The sequence below is a fragment of the Xyrauchen texanus genome, chromosome 41 (genome assembly GCF_025860055.1).
Source record: "Xyrauchen texanus isolate HMW12.3.18 chromosome 41, RBS_HiC_50CHRs, whole genome shotgun sequence".
Lineage (NCBI taxonomy): Eukaryota > Metazoa > Chordata > Actinopteri > Cypriniformes > Catostomidae > Xyrauchen > Xyrauchen texanus.
The window spans coordinates 24,470,510-24,489,555 of NC_068316.1; the positions used below are offsets into that span (position 1 = coordinate 24,470,510).

The 19,046-nt window shown below is 35.3% G+C and overlaps 1 protein-coding gene across 1 annotated transcript in view; it reads left to right on the top strand.

Annotated features, from left to right (window-relative positions):
* LOC127634048 (piezo-type mechanosensitive ion channel component 2-like) overlaps positions 1-19,046 on the top strand; it is a 171,881-nt gene that overhangs the window by 91,900 nt on the left and 60,935 nt on the right. Inside the window, exons 6-11 of the mRNA XM_052113448.1 lie at positions 6,327-6,594; positions 7,091-7,304; positions 15,472-15,640; positions 16,683-16,814; positions 17,091-17,126; positions 17,297-17,423. Of these exons, the coding sequence (XP_051969408.1) occupies positions 6,327-6,594; positions 7,091-7,304; positions 15,472-15,640; positions 16,683-16,814; positions 17,091-17,126; positions 17,297-17,423 (946 nt within the window). The remainder of the gene's footprint in view (positions 1-6,326; positions 6,595-7,090; positions 7,305-15,471; positions 15,641-16,682; positions 16,815-17,090; positions 17,127-17,296; positions 17,424-19,046) is intronic.

Genomic DNA, 19,046 nt, shown 5'->3' on the forward strand with positions numbered 1-19,046 from the left:
TGCAATCACCATATGCTATAATTTATATGTTGTCAGTGTAGATGTTTTACTGGGGTCTATCAAGAAGGAGTGTCATTATGTTTTGAATATAACACTGTTTTGCTTGAATCTGTATAATAAATCACAGCAGCCACTAAAATTGACCTCGCATAAACCAGGGAGAGATTTTGCACATGCAACATTAATCTTTAGTTCATTATTTGTATTGAAACTCTTCATGCAAAATCCACACATTCCCTAATCTTTCTCTTTCTTACTGCCATTAACAATGAATTTGCATTCCAACACTAAAGGTGGGTGGAAGTTTTGTGTGTGTGTGTCTCTGTACAGGAGTTTCACATCTGGAATACATTTGCTGGTGTTGTTTTTTTTTTTTTCGGTGGCGATGACGGTGCTTAAGTAACCAACCCCCTAGTCTTCCTGTTTCCCTCTATTTTTTTCTCTCTTTCTAATCTATATTCTCTCACATTTACTCACAAATTTCATCCCAACAGATGCTCAGCTGAACTGCATGGGCCAGGAAAGAGTTCTGTATTGATGTAAACAAGCACAAATGGTTAGATGGAACAGAACAAGTTTGCTGGCAGTTTTAAGAGTGGTAATTGTGTTTTTTTTAAATGCTCTCCCACATGCTCGCAACTTTATGGTTCGTGACACACAGATAAATAAAACCACGTTATACCTGTTTAGAGGTGTGGATATCAAGTCAAGTAGTTTTATTGTCATTATTCTTAAAACAAAATCCAAGAAAAACAACAATAAATTGTTCCTACAGGAAAAAAAGAGCAACATGCATGAAACGCAAGGACATTGGCTGCTGATAACATTGGCAGCTGGCCAAAAGACAGCACAGTGCTGTTTGACTGATAACGTTTTGCTATGGCCAATGCTAAAAACTAAAGAATAGGTGGGCTGAAAGCTGGAGACATAATGCTGACATTGTGGATGTAAAGTGCAAGTATTTACATTAATGTGCATAATATAGTGTAATGTTGTCAAATGAGATAAACATGTAATTGCTTACATCATATGGAGTTATTGTATGCAATATTTAATAATATTAATAGGCACAATAATTAATAATAATAATAACAATAACTGCAATATTTAATAATAATAAATACAGCATATATTGCAATTATAATCAATTAGTGATAATAATTGTAATATATGCAATTAATATTAATATAAAAATGTAATAATTTCATATTTATAATACTTTAATTTGAAAACATAACATGTCCATTAAAAAGGCTGCCAGTAGATTAGAGAACTGACAACAGGGGAACCATAACATTCAATTGATCCAGGAATCTCATAATGGTCAAAAAATTGCAGATTAATCAGCCTGGGCTGCATTTCCCAAAATCATCGCAAGCTCAAGTTGATCCTAGAGACCATTGCTGCCAATGATTTCTACAATCTATTTTGGTTTGCGATTCTTTTTGGAATTGCAGCCCTGGCCGATAAATCTATCACTAAATATTATACAAATCTATACAATAATATAGAAAGTGAGTGTTTTTAGTCTTTTATAAGGATGAATATGATTTTAATTAGAGAATCAGTAAAAAGTTTATTGTAAATCGTAAATTCTTTTCCAACTAGTCATATTCTCATTATAGATTTAGCACCACAGGCTTTTACATCTGGAACCTTCATAATTCCTTAGTTAATCACTTTGACTTTGGCCTTCCTGAAATGCACGTTTTTTTTGGCTAGTTTTCCAGGGATGGTTCTTGTCTTTTCAATTTTGATATCCCTTCTGCTCACCAATATACCACAAATGACATCAAATGACATACATTATTTTTACAGTCTTTTCATTGCCTTTTATTCACATGTAAAAATATTAAAATTTCTGTGAATGGAAGTTTTAATTAATGTTCCCTGTGCTGCACTTGATAGTAATTTAATAATGAATGGCTTAATAGTAACTGTCATTATGTAGATTGCCATTGAGTGTTTATTTCACAAGATCCACAAGATTTGATTGTCATCATTTTAGCATTGAGTAATTGGGCTGTCAATTGAGCAGAGAAACTAAATTCATATTTTTACCTTAAATATTTAATTTTTTTATTTATTCAGTGTCTCGAGCTGGAGCGCTGTTTGAGATGCTATTTCTAATTAAAAACAACTTTAAAAAGCATCTTGACACCAAGGGCATAGCTAGGACATTACTTTTGGATGAGCCTCAATAATAATGGATGGGCCAAGTTTTCACCCATTCATTTTTTCGAAATGTCTATTTGCATCCCAGTGTAAATAGCATGTACCACACAGTGCAGCTATTTACATCCCAATAGTGTGGTGGATCCACATAAATATACATCAAACTAAACTATATACGTCGCTGCAGAGGCATGGGGTGTAAAGATGGTGTGTGAATGTGTCCTGTTTTGTCACACTCTTTTTCCCATCCGTTTTCCTGTTTCCACTACTTAAAATAATATATAAAAATTCATATTAATGTTGATTTCATCGCAGTGTTTTGGTCATGGTGAATGTTGAGGAGTGCAGAGAAGAGACCAGGAGGCGGGGTCTGTCGATCGCACAAGTTTCCGCTGCTCAACATTGCTTGTGTGTAGATTGCATCACTATATTATATATATTGTAGTGTGTTTTTGGCAGAAACCATAATTTTAATGCAATTAACCATGGTGTTAGTACAGTAATATTGTGGTAATATAGTAACCATGGCTAATTTTGTGGTTTCTGTAAATCTATAGAAAATACCATGGTGAAACTTTGGTTACTGTAGTAAACCCAAGGTTATTTTTTCTAAGGTAAGTTTAAGGTTAGGTGTAATGTAGGGTGTCTCTGGGACTCAATAAACACAATAAACACAATTAACACAATAAACACACAGTGATGTTCATACTGAATGTTAGTATTTAAATATGGTTGCAAATAGTATCTGACACTATGTGCATCAGTGTGCAATTAGCATATACCATAATCTGAAACAGGGTGCAAAAAAATCTGACAAAATATTTTTATTTTTTAACCAAATATTCCTTAACAATTGAGAAGCAGTGCATTCAAACAGTTCTTTAATACTTTCAGAAATCAGAATTCATGCATTTTTTTTATTACATATTTTAAGCCAAAGAATAATCTCTAATATTCTGGGTGAGCCTGGAGATGTGCTCTTTTGACTTGAACCTAGCAACCACAACAATAAAACCAATCAGAGCATCTTAGAAATCTTAGAAAATCATTGCAAAACAAACTCTGGAATGGAAAACAAACTCTGTTTAATCTTTTGGACTCTTTTAGTTTGACGAATGGAACATTTGAACCCATTTGGTAAACCACACGTAGGAATACTCTACAATTTCCAAAAAAACATGAATAAACATTCCTCATCTAATCAAGAGTACTATCAATTAGTATGTTTCGCTAGAGATATTTAACAGGTTACATGTTGTTTGTCCCACCTGAAGCTTTACCAAAGGTGTTTTTGTGTGACTATGCCCATTAAGATGACATGTTTGACGGAACTGCACAGAGTACTCATTCATTGCAGTGACACAGTGCACAGTGTAAATTTTTTGTTTTCGCAGTGAAGTGAGGTTCATTGCAAATAAACAATTGATTTAGCCCAGCGGTGCTCATATTATTTCAGTCTGGGTATATTTAACATATCATAGTGCGCAGCCCAGTGTTTATTGGATTTGACTGTTTCAAAGACACTCAAAAAGTTAAAAACCCTACCTTCGATAGCGCTTGAGATCATCAAGTCTGTTTTTGATATGCTTGCCGGCCTGTTAGGTGTCAATGTGAACAACTGGAAAGTGGCCATTTGAAGAAATAACACTAAAAACTTTCAGATTGAATTGCTTTTATGCAACCAACTTTAAATTATGGGAAGTTATGTTAATCCTTCACCACTCGAGCCTGAGGCTGTTTATTTTTTAGGTAGACTAGATTTACCTTTGAAGAGATCGATATTCACAAAATCGGGACTTTGCTTTGTAGCCGCTAGGGTTGTTTTTTAGTGCACAGAACAGTGTTTTGAAAAGGATATATTCTGGTATCATTCTATTTTCATTAGAGAAGAAAGCAATGCTTCTTTAAATTGTAACACATTTGACTTTGGTGCATTGCTCATCCTCAACCATCCACAACACCACATTGTTGCGACAAGTTTTGCACAGGCAAGTTCTAATCACGTTTTTCTTTCGAAAATTGCATTCTTCTGCATTCTTTTGAAGGACAATAAGACAAAAATCTTTTCACTTTCGTAAACGCTTCAACAGTGAATCTTAGACAGTGTTGTCTTGCCAAGCCAACAGAATTTAATCAAGCAAACAGACGTTCGTCCTGTTATAGTCCTTTTGGATTAATTTAGTCTGTTTTAACTTCATTATGAAGGGATAACAAGTCACACTCTAATGCTTTTTAAAAGGAATCTTGGAATAATGCTTGTGCTGCTGTCCTTGGCTTCAAGACGGTGATGCTTTTATGCTGCCAGTATCATTATACATCAATAAGACGTTGCGTTTTAATTTTCTAGTGTTTATTATCAAATTTTTGTGACTTTAAAAGTAGCTGGGTAACTGGGTGTTCAAACTGTAAATCTGGGAACACTGTGTCTTGTTTGTTTACAGTGTTCTGTTCATGCATCAAGTACAAGAATGTGTGTGAACAGACTTCAGTGTCTCGAGCTGGAGCGCTGTTTGAGATGCTATTTCGAATTAAACTTTAAAAAGCAGCTTGAGACCAAGGGCATAGCCAGGACATTACTTTTGGATGAGCCTCAATAATAATGGATGGGCCAAGACTTCAGATGTCAAGATTTATAGTGAATAAGAACTTACATTTTTATATATTTCTCACCCAAAGCAATCGTATCGCTTCAGAAGACATGGATTAAACCACTTAAATAGTAAGGATTACCTCCATGCTGCCTTAATGTCCTTTTTGGAGCTTGAACATTTTGGACCCCTTCGATTTACATTGTGTGGACAAAAACAAATCATACATCATTTAAAATGAAAGAAAAAGTCATGTGAGTTTGAGACAACATGAGGGTGAATTAAATGGTGAGAGAATTATAATTTTTGGGTGAACTATTCCTTTAATATACAGTATTTGAACTAGTTATATTTATGCATTCAAGCTGTACATTTGACCATTATGAGCTTTCCTCTGGAATTGAACCTGTGACCTTGCTCTTGCAACTTGTCCTACCAGTTCAGCAAAAGGAATTATTTTTCTCTGTTTTCTTTTCCTTACACATACCACAACAACAACGTTGGGAGAAGGAATTGAGTGGTGATGTAATATTATATCGCTAGTGAGATACCAGTGGAAATCTGGGCAAATATATATTAATCCTTGTGGACTGGTCCATATCACAGACTGGTACAACAGTGTCTTACATGGGTATGGCACTTGAACCGTTCAGACTGATGGGAATTCATTTTAGTTTATCATACTGTAGATAACATGTTAAAATATTTTGCCAAAACATATTATGTAACCAGGAGTAAGAGCACCAGAAGAATTGCAGTATGGTGCAATATCTTACTTTATAACTTTCTATAATATGTGACTTTTATAATATCTAAATATCTATATCTATAATTCTATCAACATAATCATTTATAATAACAACTTCCATGTGCACACCTTAGATATGTGTTTTATAGCTATTTTATATATTTATTTATATTGCTGGCTAGCCTGTAAGGCATACATTTTATCAGCAAGTTTTTCATTTTGCAGACTTATTTATCCAAAAAGACTTAAATGAATTTGTTCAGCGGAAGTGTTTTAGAAAGTAACTAAAAAGTAAAGTAATTAGTAATTATTACTTTTAAACGTAATCAGTAATGTAATCTGTGTGACTAGTAATGTAACCAATGTCTGTGATTAGACACTGGATGGTAAACACCAGTGATTGAGTAGTATAGTGGAGAAGAAGTTCAGCATCAAGATCATTTGCCTGTGTGTTGAGAGTAAAAATTGGTTTGACACGCTCTGTGATGTGTCAAAGACGAGATCCACGCAATTCATTTTTCGCTGAATAATGTGTCTTTTAATAATCTTTCTGTTCTTTACAGTCAGTTGTTGATAAAAAAAATCACACATAGAAAGGGATCGAATTGGGAAATCTGTGTCAATACTCAGCCCTAGCTAGTTAGTTTAATTTTAGCAGGTCACTTTTATCCAAAACGACTATAATGCATTCAATGTATACATTTTATAAATATGTGTGTCCCTGGAAATCAACTAGAATTCTATGTTGCTATGATTAAATTCTTATTGATAATAAACATAATCTAAAACATAAGTCTTCGCTTTCATCTTTTCAGGAAAAAGAGGATGAAGAGAAGAAACTGGAGCTGGAGGATGAGCTGCTCTTTGAAGACTTTGAGCTGGGTGATGAAGACTGTGAACTTCCTGAAGAGGAGGAAGTGGACATGGAGGAGGGAGAGCTTGAGGAGGGTGACGTTCAAGAAAGCACCAAAATGAAGATCCTTCGACAAATAGCAGACATGGCGTCCAAACTCAAAGAGATCATTGGCAATCTGATTACCACTGCAGGAAAAGTAGTCATAACCATATTATTAGGCCTCACAGGTAGGTAGTGTTGAGAACATCACTCACCACATATAATCTATTGCAGTAATTGCATTCATTTACAAACTGAAGATGAAAGGAACAAGTTAATTCAGACAGAAAAAAAAGATTATTGGCATTGTTCTCTTTATAAGAACATGATGAAATAAAATAGAAACAGCACTAACAAACAACAACAGTACATTTCTAACCATCCCTTCTGGGTTTTAAACCTGCAACCTTTTGGTTGCCAGCCCAGATCATTAAAGTACAATGAAAATTAGATTTTTGTTGTGATCATGTTGTTCCAAACCCGTTTTACATTGAGCTCAAGACGAGATGTTTTATATGTTATGCTGCTCTATTCTATACAATGAAAGCATCACAAGAGATATGTTCTACTTTTGTGGGGCTTTTTGTCCTTTTTGGAGGTTGACAGTTCCTGATCACGATATGCTTGCTTTTGTGTTCCACGAAAAAAGTAGATTTTCTTATCTCAATACATCTCTTGTTCCAGGTATAATGTTGCCCTCTCTGACCTCCACTGTGTATTTCTTCACCTTCCTTGGCCTGTGCACCTGGTGGTCTTTCTGTCGTACCTTCGACCCTCTCCTCTTCAGCTCTCTGTGCGTACTCATGGCCATCTTCAGTGCTGGTCATATCATCATGCTCTACCTCTACCAGTTCCAATTCTTCCAGGAGGCTGTTCCACCAGGAGACAGTTATGCCAGGTAGGGATTGGCCATTATGGTTGGCTACTTTAACAATCAACTAGTCAATTAATGACGTTGACTAGTTTCTCTTTTTCATAGATAGATAGATAGATAGATAGATAGATAGATAGATAGATAGATAGATAGATAGATAGATAGATAGATAGATAGATAGATAGATAGATAGATAATGGCATTAACAAAAGCTAATTAGAGGCATCCAATTTATGAAACGAGATTGGAGGTGTAGGTTAGAGCTACTTTGACTTATAAAAAGCACTCAGATATTTTGAGTTTCCTGTTCACTTGAAGAATCTGCTGACATGGACAATGAAGGGATCATTGGAACTGGTTAACATCTCTGTTCTTGAGTCTACTCTATGGAAAACATTTAACAGACATGGTGTCCATGGCAGGAAGCTATGATGGAAGCTGCTGCTTTTCAACAAAACATGACTGCTTGCCCGAATTTTTCCAAAGACAATGTTGACACTCCACAACGCTACTGGGAAATGTTTTTGTGGACTGATAAAACTAAGATTGAATGTTTTTTGAAGAACATGCAGTACTATGTATGCTGTAAAAAGGGCACCGTATACCAACTTGAAAACATCATCCCAACTGTGAAGTACGGTGGAGGGAGCATCATGATTTGGGGCTGCTTTGCTTCCTGGGGGCCTGGACAGCTTGCCATCATCAAAGGAAAAATGTATTCCCAAATTGATCAAGATATCCTACAGGAGAGCCGTTCACACCAGACATCCTAAGAATATGGCTGAGCTGAATAAGCTCTGTAAGGAAGAATGGTCCAAAATTTCTTCTGAATCTTGTGCAGGTCTAATCCGCAGCAACCGTAAATGCTTGGTTGAGGTTGTTGCTGCCAAAGGAGGATTGACCAGATATTCAATCCAAGGGTTCACTTACTTTTTCCACAGCACTAATGGGATATGTTCAATAAAGGCATGAAAGATTATAATTGTTTGTGTGTTGTTAGCTTAAGCACATTGTGTTTGTCTATACTTGTGACTTAGATGAAGATGAGATCACATTTTATGACCAAATAATGCAGAAATACAGCTAATTCCAAAGGGTTCACATATTTGTTCTTGCCACTGTACATATATAATTATGTGCATTTTCTCACAATTGTTAGATAAAAAAAAAGAAATGTCATGGACATTTCACTGGGCACCAATGTTTAATTTATTTGGATTTGTTTGAGTATGTAGTACTTTGTTTCGTGCCAAGCAGACGTTGAGCCAGGTTAATGCCATGATTTATGCTGCTGCTGCTCATTTTGCACATGAAAGCTTTACATCCCAACCACAAGCTTAAACCAATCCAGCACGATCCGCCTGCACATGGGCAAAGACAGAATCCAGCCGGATCCCCTTACTGTGACCAATGAGATTACAGTGCTGTCTGAAAATGGAAAACAAAAGGAAAATTCAATTAGAATGACCAGGCGAACGGGAATCATACATGTGAATGTGGGTGTCTGGTGACCGATGGGCTAATCTAGGGATCTAGCCAACTTTATTATGTGGCATTACAAGAGGCAATTTGAGGCCATGTGCACTGATCTTTTGTCAGCATGTGTCATAGTTGATAATTAAAGGCTGATTTTAAACAAATGGTAATGGTTGCATGTCCTGTTTTGTAAAAATAGCTTTCTAGCCATGCTAAAATACACCATATTGTAACAGCGAGAATGCGAAACACATGTTCACTGTCTTTCTATACAGTAACTGTTTTATAAAAACAACAAGTCGCTTGAGGCTGTGTTATATTGTGAATATAAACAGGGCTGAAGGGGTTGCTGGCTCTAACAATGGTGGTTATCCCTAAAAGTTGGAGATGGAGAGATTCCTGTCTATTTTATGTTTGTTAAATGTCTAGTTGACATGTTTAGAGTTTGCGTCTGAATTGGCCCTCTTAAGACTCTGAGGCCTGTTAAGCTCATCATTTCAATAATTTCTGAGCTAGGCAGTGTTGTCCTATTTGATTTTTTTGGTTTTAGTTTTAAACATACAGGCTGACACTGTCAGGCTCTATTTGAGCCTGACAGTGTCTTCCTATTTCAAGAAGTCTGATTGAATAGTCAATATTCACTTGGCTTTCAGAAATTTCATTTTAGGTCTGTGTGTTTTCTGTGGCATCTTCCCAATGCTCCAGGAAAGACCTTGCAATTGAGTAAAGTGCAATGGGCATGAAATCTAAAAGTTTGTGGGATAGTATATTTAGCTGTAAATTATTGCGTGAGGAAGCAGATGACTGTACACTGTTATACATTTTGGAGGTTTGCTTACACTCAATGTTCAAGCCATTCAAAATGCTCTAATTAAATTACTGTGAGAGAGAATATTTCACATTGTATACATCTAATGTGTTTAAAAAAGCTCATGGAGATTGTGATTATCCCCGTTTCAACTGTCTGTCCAATTGAGGGCTTGCTAGTACTTGCCAGGGCCAGTTAGGTTCAGACTGTCACTTCCGGGGCTTCATTGTGCCTCTGGGTTTCTTTGGGGCAAACGCCCAATGGCCTTTGGCCCGCTGAAAACCCTTAAGTCAAAGAAGGCCAGCTGGGGAAAAATACAAACAATTGCGGGCACAGTACAAATCTGTGTTTATTTCGAGGGCTAGCTAGTCTCCAGAGTCTGATACCTCAACATGTGTCTCCTTCTTGCTTGTGAAAGTAGTGGGATGTATGAGGTTGGCACCAAAGTGGTGTATTAATGGCAGGATGCTGGGGGGGCTGTTGGCCCGATGGTGGGTTTGGTCTCACGGCTTGAGGTCTGAGTTTATTGGCCCCAGTTGACTAGTTGATAGCCCTGGCTCGCACTGGCCCAGTAGTGGAAAAGCAGCTGTTGTGTCTACTACTTTCAACAACTGATATATTCATGACTATATAGTGGACATCCTCATCTTAAATTAACATTTTAGATATCGATATAATGGCTCATGGACAGTCACTATTACTATCCCAGATTCTGACCATGATGCTCTGTAAAGACTTCCAGTATTATTAATCAATCTTCCCACAGACTGATTCTTTAAGTTAGATCGTAAAATTGACAAAAAAGAAGCCACTAAGATGCTGTTTTTGTTGGTGGCATTAGCCTCAAAATTCCAGGCGGTTCTGATTTCTGCAGGACCGCTCTTGGCCACTTAAATTGCACAGCTGGTTTCAGGGAGCACTACATGAATTACTGAGCTTTGAGATGGAGAGAAAGAAAAAAGAGAAAAAACAATCAAAGGTGACTCAAAAGTGCCTGTGAGTAGTGTAGAAGCAATTCTTCTAAATTAAGTCTCGATTAGAGTCTGTTATGGTGTACCGCTCAGTGGCTGGCCTGTATTACAATGACAGTTCACAAGGTCTGTGCAACGCCAGCAGCGAGGTTTCAATATGGCCCATTAGTGGCGGATGCAAGATTAATTGCACAACTGTTGTGTCTCGTTAAAATGTGTTGTGAACGTCATCCCCGAAACCTTTAGCTGACAACAAAACAGACAAAGAATAGCTGTCTCAAAATTTCTGAAAGCCTGGTTCTGGTATTTGTTTGAAGTCTCTGTATTAGACTAGATTGGTAACTGAGCACCAAGACTTTAAAATGGCAAAACCATGCCATGACCTAAAATGTTAACTTCGCGAAAATATTTCAAGTAAACTACCCATACAGTGTATTCTGCCTACTATTTTTTAAAAGGAGTAAGTTACAAAGTAGTCATGAGTCTACAAACATTTTAATCAGTAGTATGCTACGTTGTTGTCGTCACATTAACTCATCATGTTCCATGTGAGTAGCACCCAGTTGTCATCTCGTAAAATACAGAAGTTATTTACAACTTAGTCATGACTTGTTATTTACAATAACAAGTCATGAAAATTTAGGTTGTATCAGCATACCAGGACTACCAGCATAAATGCTCAGGAAATCGGCATGTTGCTTCTGAATGTTCATGCACCCTAATATTGACCCCATTCTGCCGAATTACTGACAAGGGCCATCCCATATTAGACATTTTTGTATCAATACAAATATGTTTATATTTTTCTGATAGCAATTTACGCAAACATTGCGATATGCATTTTCACTACAAAATTAAATTTCTACTCCACTGACAGTAAGGTTTAGGTTTGGGGTTAGGGTATATGGTTAATAAACCATGCATTCCTGTTGACTGTATTTCATTATTTACAACTAACAATGCAACTCACTTCTGTTGCCAATTTGTGGACATTTCATCAAAAAATAGGTCAGTAACACTTCCAGTTTCAGCCACTAGGGGCAGTGGTTCAAATTTCGGCAAGCACAGACCAATTTTAGAAGCAGAACTTTTGAACTACCATCATCAAATTGCATCACAGTGCGATCAATCTGTAATAACGTCTGGTTCATTCGTGACTATGGAATTGGAAGATAAAGTCATGCACACATGACATTCATTCACTGATGTTCATTCCATGCATTTACTACATATGCTGTAATTGCAGGAATAGTAAAAATGTTTTGGTAGTATGCTATTTCGAACACATCGTCACTTCAATCACTTGGGTTGCAATCAACATCCTGAAACCTCACATGCATTCAAAGACTCCATAAAAGATACAGATAATTCACATATGTAAAATGAGGTTTGAACCAAGCTCAGAAAATGCAGCGCAGTGAATATGAAACAGGCCAAGCAAATTTGACACATGCATAGAAATCCTGTTACCTTTAAAAATACAATGTGTGGGAGGAATAAGCTTAAGTAAAGAAATATGCTTTACTAAACCCCTTTATTCAACCACATAGAATTAAATGGTTTTACAAGGTTTAGTGGTTCCTTTCTCAAACAAAACCTGAGAAACATTTTAGACACAATGCTCTTTCCACTATTAGAAAATTAGAAAAGTAAATTTTGTGAGCTGGTGCCTCTGGGACTAAAACAAAGAACCTCTCTCTGCCAATCACAAAAACAGCACAATCAGTACCAGCTTTGTCATGTAGCATTTGTGGCAAGGACGCAGTTTTGATTACACCTGAGCTGAGATGCCAGAGACAGGTCTAGTTTGGGTAGGAAAAAAAATGGTGATTTAGAAAACCAAGATATTAATACCAAATGGGTTGTCTGGTTGTCTGTTCTGTGCAACCAATACAGAATGGACTATATGTGTTTCTGGGAATGTCATTCACTTTCTACATAGAAAAAATAATTGTTTATTTACAATTTATTATAATTTACATTATATATACCTATAAACCTTTCAAAACAAACCTAAGCTTTGAGGTTGAGGAAAAAATGCCACTGTAAACAAAAGGGGATCTGATGTTTGATTGCATACTTTGTAATATTGTCAAATCTGAGCAAAGTATGTTGCACAAGTCTTCATTCTTAATTTAATCTCATTGCTGTTTAAGAGAAATAATTAAGATATTAAGGAGATCTCTGATTTTTCTTCTCTGTCCTCATGGCACCATTTACTTAATATTCTGTTTATTATGACTTTATAATAGCAGCTCTATTCAGTGATATATTTTAAACGTAGACTCTATTTTCAGCTGTGGGATAAGGACTTGGATGTCACGCTTTGGCTTTGGATGATTCACACACTAAGGCGAAATATTCCAACTTCATATTTTCTGAGTTTGGCTACAGATTCCTTGAGGTAGCTGCAAAACACGATGATTTTACTAGCAGTATAAAAACAAAAAAAGGAGAAGCACGTGTTGGTCACCTCATCCAGTTTTCAATAGGGTTTTGGCTATGAGAAGTTATAATTTTATCATCCACTGAAGAAACCATGATTTATTATGAAGGCTGAAGAAGCCTGTTTATTATGCAATGTTTCATGTAAAATGAAAATAAAGCACCATTGAAGAGTGGTCATCTTTTTGACTTTACTTGTGTTTTCACTCCATCTCTTTTACACTTTTAGTTTTATTCCTGGTCAAATAGACATCTGCTGTTGTTATTTTCCATCCAATTTTGGCTCCAGCAGCTGAGAGAGAGAGACAGAGAGAGAGAGAAAGGGAGAGAGAGAGAGAGAGAGAGAGAGAGAGAGAGAGAGAGAAAAAAATAAATAAACACAAGCAAGCTTAATCTTGAGGAATCTGGAGTGAATTAGCTGCTCTACTCTTAGAGCTATATATTAGGGAAGTTTTTTTTGATTGGGTGATAACCTTATTTATGATTTAAGTCTTTAAAGGAATAGTTAAGGAATATTTCACCAAAAAATTACTTTCTTTCTTCTACTGAACACAAACAATGATTTTTAGAAGAATATCTCAGTTCTGTAGGTCTTCAAAATGCAAGTGATCAAAACTTTGAAGGTCCAAAAACATCTAAAGGCAGCATAAAAGTAATCCATATGACTCAGTGGTTAAATCTATATCTTCAGAAGTGATATGATAATTATGGGTGAGAAATAGAACAATATTTAAGTACTTTTTTTCTATAAATCTCCATTTTCACTTTTAAAATGTGAAAGAATTAGAGCTGTCAGAATTAACGCATTAATGCATGCAATTAATTAAAAAAGTTTAACATGATTAACGCATTTGCCGTTAATACAGAATAAACACTGGTATGAATGGTGGAACTTTTGTAATGTGTCCTCCCGCAGTCATTACACTGATGCACACGCCACAATCAGACAGCCCCAGAGCCCTTCTACCAAAAAGATCCTACAAGCTTAGCATAAAACAGCATAACGCGGCAGTCCTATAGACATTCTATGGGCGTTTTTAAAACTGTTAGACTCTCTCTTATGATAGAGCCGCAGAGGTTGTTATCTCAGTAAATAAAATAATCTCTGACAGCGCATCCCTGTCAGTGATAAAATGATCTACTGACAGCACTAGAAAGAAAGAGAAAGTGGGTATTTACTTTTATATTGATCTGTTTCTCACCCACACCTATCAGATCGCTTCTGAAGCCATGGATTTAACCTCTGGAGTCTTATAGATTACTTTTATGCTGCCTTTATGTGATTTTTGGAGCTTGAAATATTCTTCTAAAAATCTTAATTTGTGTTCAGCAGAAAAAAAAAGTCATACACATCTGGGATGGCATGAAGGTGAGTAAATGATGAGAGAATTTTAATTTTTGGGTGAACTATTTCTTTAATATTATAATACATTTTTATTATTTAAGGTTCCTTAGTCAGGGCAAAAATACCACCAAAAGATCCACTGAAATTCCAAATGTGAGAAAATATCACTGCAATATATTATTTTATTTTTATATTTTAATTATTCATTTATTTTGTATTTATTCAAATTAATTATTTGTCAGTCCTTGAAGTGTAATGTTTGAAGTGTTACATTGTGTTAGGTTTTGATGTTAAGATTTATTGTTTGTTCCACTTTGGCAATTGTAATTAAAGGATTCCACACCTGCGTCGGCTCTCTCTTCCACTCCTCGGACACCAACATTACACATTCAAAGAGAATTTTGATTACTGAAGAAATTACTTTGCATTTTATTGTCATCTGTTTCATTTAATATTTAGTCAAAACAATGAAAAAATCTACCAGTGCTGAAGAAGTAATCCAAAATATTTAGAATATGTTACTGATCTTGAGTAATCTAATGGAATACATTACAAATGACATTTTACAGTATGCATTCTATAATCTGCAGTGGAATACATTTCAAAAGTAACGCTCCCAACTCTGTTTATATGTTACATTAGTTAATGCAATATGAGCTACTGTAACATGAACAAACTATAGTATTTTGATGGATTGACATTAACCAAGATAATTGATAATAAATTCTGAAAAATGTAAAAAATTATTATTTATTGTTATTTCACGATACCTAATGCATTAACTAATGTTAACAAATACAAACTTATTTTAAAGTGTCACCAAGTATACCTAACCCCTAAAACTCAATTTGAAGTAAATTATTTTCTGACACTTGCACTGACCTTTACATAAAAGTACCATAGTATTACTTTTTTTATAAATACCTTGGTAGTATCTTCATGGTATATTGCATTGGAGACCCAAGGTATATCAATACCTCAGTATCAAAAAATGCAGGTTCAGGATATAGTATATCAAAATACCATGGTATCGCAAGCTGATACTTTCACTATGATCATCACAGCTTTTTTTAAGGGGGTTCTCTGAAATGTCCAGTGTAACTGATGAATTAATAATTTCCCCTCTTGTTCTTTTCTTCTCCTCAGTCTGTTTGGCATATCTCCAGTGGTGCAGACTGACTGTTTACACACCTGGTTGTTCAAAGTGAATCCTGATCTGGAGTGGCACCACTTTGTCAATCCCATCATGTTGTTGGTTCTGTATTACACTCTGGCTACTCTCATCCGCCTTTGGCTACAGGAATCAGAGAACACGGTCAGATTGCAGTTTGATTTAGGGCCATTATAACAAAATCAAACACTCACAGCTAATTGTTAATGTTGCAGTGTGTAATGTTTATGCAATTAGTGGCACCAAACAAAATTGCAGTCCGATACAGCAACATTGGCTTTACCAATGGCATGAGTTGTGGTGGGACAACCTGTTTCATCAAATAATGGCAGATGGAGCAGTTTTTGAGAAACATTTTTAGAATTATTATTTTTGCAATTTTGTATGACGCGACTATTGTCACAGAAATTGTACTTTGCACCTTTAGCATATATGGCTTGCATTACATTTTTGGAGATTTTGTGAACAGAAACTGAATGAACTTGTTTGGTTATTTATATATTTTATTGTCATACATCAACTCTTCTTAAGCTGACTCTATACTATATGATTTTTCCAATGATTTCCAGCTGTTAGCTTCATTAACATAATTAACGGGCAGAGTGAGAACATTAGCACCTCTCAGCTTGACCATTGGGACTCCCTGCTAAGTTAATGGCTTCAAGCACAAAAACACATCTGTTTTGTTTGATGAGAAGAGAAGAACTGACAAGATGACAAGTTGATCAGAACTTTTTTTTTTTTATCACACTCAGCTGCATATCACCACAAACTCTGATTAAAATCCATAGTGATTCTGTCATTCTACAGAAATAATGGAAAAAATAACCTTTACAGACATTTGACAGTTTTGTTGCATTTTCAAATATAACTTTGTGAAAGCCAACTTAACCATGAAGAAAATGCAACATTGTAAACATTTTAGCCCCTGTTTCGGAACAATGAGGCAAGCTTCAGGTCTGAAAATGACCTAAATCACTCGTTATGGGTGTCACCCCTCCACCATTTTAATCAGCAAGTGTGTCATACCACTGACTGAAGAGAGCGAGATCTCAGCAAAACAGTCTGCATGTGTGACACCCTTGGCCAAAACTAATTGTTATGAGTCTGCTAATGTAGAGCCAACTTTACAGTTGCTAATGTATAATGGGTCATTCATGTAACAAGACTTTTGGTTGGTCAGCAGATAAAAGAGAAAGAGGAAGAGCCCGAGGTAAAAGAGGAACCAGAATCTCCTGAAAGCCATTTTGCCGTTTACACAGCAGAAAAGAAAAGACAGCTGTGGAGAATGGCACACTACTGCACAGATGAGAAAAATGTAGGAGTCTGTCAATCATTCAGAATAAAGTCTCTCTTAATTGCTACATTTTCATAATCACACACTTATTATAAATGTATGTCTAATCTTACACTTTCATAATAGTTTTTCACTTTTACTATTGAGTTCTTTCACCATTTACGCTATAATAGTATATATAACGTAAATGTTTGTTTAGCAAAACACATGTATGTCACGTATTTTGAATTAGCATGTTTTAAAAATGTAAAGTATACTGTAGATGTAGTCCTCATGAGGTGATCATGATTTTTTCAGCTGCTCTCCACACAAGATGGCTTCAGCAAGCCAGAGGTTTGTGTTTCAGTTTTACTTTAATTAATGAGCACCATTCACTGAATTGAGCAAACTGAATGACCATAGATAAATTCTTGAGCCTGTCACTTTTGAAATCAATATAAATACTGTTATGTTACATTGCTTTTGATTAATCATTGCATAATGCACAGTGAACTCTCTTTCAGGTATTGACTGTAACATCCAATGGAGCCTCACTGGACTTCCCATCAGTTCCTCATGAAAATGGGCCAAAGTCTATGGAGCTTTACTCAACCCCTCATTATAAAGCAGACCAGACAGGGACTGATCCACGTAAGTCTGCCTCTTCCCCAATCCTATGACTAAACAAATTCCAAAATAGTTGGCTAAGAGTTTATGGGGTGAAAGTTCAGCTAAATGTTTTGCAACAAATGTTATAGTCTTATTTACTGACAAAGACTTTTTTCCTTTTTGGTGTTCCGAGTATGAAGATTCAATAACCTGTAAAACTATTCTAAGCCATAAATGGAATATTTGCATTTTTAAAAATTAATTTGTCACACCACAGGACAATTTAAAATGTACTACTGAAGACAAAAAGTTTTTAGAAATTGAGAAAATCTTAAAAGAAAGGGTGACCAGTTTCATGGGCTAAAATTTTACGTTAAATTTTGATGTTGATAAATAATAGGTTCATGGACACATTATACATCAACCCTCTTTACTGCTCTGACCATTTCTGCTGTATATAGTATGTATAATGTACTTCATTGGCCAAAATGTGCACAGCAGAACATACTATCTCATAATGCAATGCAATCTTGACGTGACCTTCCATTTCCAGTGTGATGAATTTACTGGAAGTAATGTGATTTTTAAAAGCTCTGTTTTGACTCATTATTTGGTCACATTGCCAAATGTTAGAAAGATCATTTTTTACACAAAATTTAATGGAAACCATTTTTTATTTCCAGGATAATAACTTGTCACCACACATGCAACTAGGTTTGCAACTAACATTTATTTTGATAATCGATAAATGTTAATGATTATTAGAATGAGTATTCGACTATTCGGTAATTATTGCAACTATTAATCATTAGCTCTTTACCGATTATTCAGCTTGTGCCCCAACATAAAAGGTTGTATTAAATGTGCTTACTAACAATAAAGTGGACAAAATCATCTTTTCAAAATACCTCTAAATGACATTCACTGAATTAAAAGAAAAATACTTAATTTGTTTAATTTTGTAATGAAACTCACTGCAAAATATCCTATTGTTATCAAGTGTTTTTGTCTTGTTTTCTTTTTAAATTTGTCTAAAAATCCTTAAAACAAGATACATTTACTTGAGAAGCAACATGTAAGATATTTAGACTTGCTTTAAGAGAATGTATCTTAAATATAAGAGTATTTATTTTGTGTATAAGTGTATTTTGTATATAAGTGTATTTTTTCACTTGGTTACACTTCTGTGAGTGCAGTAAAGACAAAATATACTTATATTCAAGATCTATTCTCTAAAAGCAAGTATACATATCTTATATGCTGATTCTCAGGTGAATGCATCTTTTTTAAAGAATTTTTAGATACTTTAACATTTGTATTTTTTATATTATATTCAACATTCTCAGAGAACAATTTTTTCTTCTGCAGTATAGCTGCTAAAATAAATGTAAGTTGTTTTATAGGAGTTTTAGATATTTATATGGGAAAACAAGCCAAAACAAAAACAAATCAAAAACGTAATTTGTTGTAGTTCACAATAGGGCAAAGATTACCCTCTCTCACACTTTTTTTGTTCACTTCAATCCATCTTTAACTCACAAAAAACAAACTCTTTCTTATTAATAAAGCTGCGTATTGTCAATTTTCCTCACGATAATAAATGCAAAGTGATGCACATATTATGATTCAATAAATTGCGAGCCATCACGTTATAATCTACCGGCA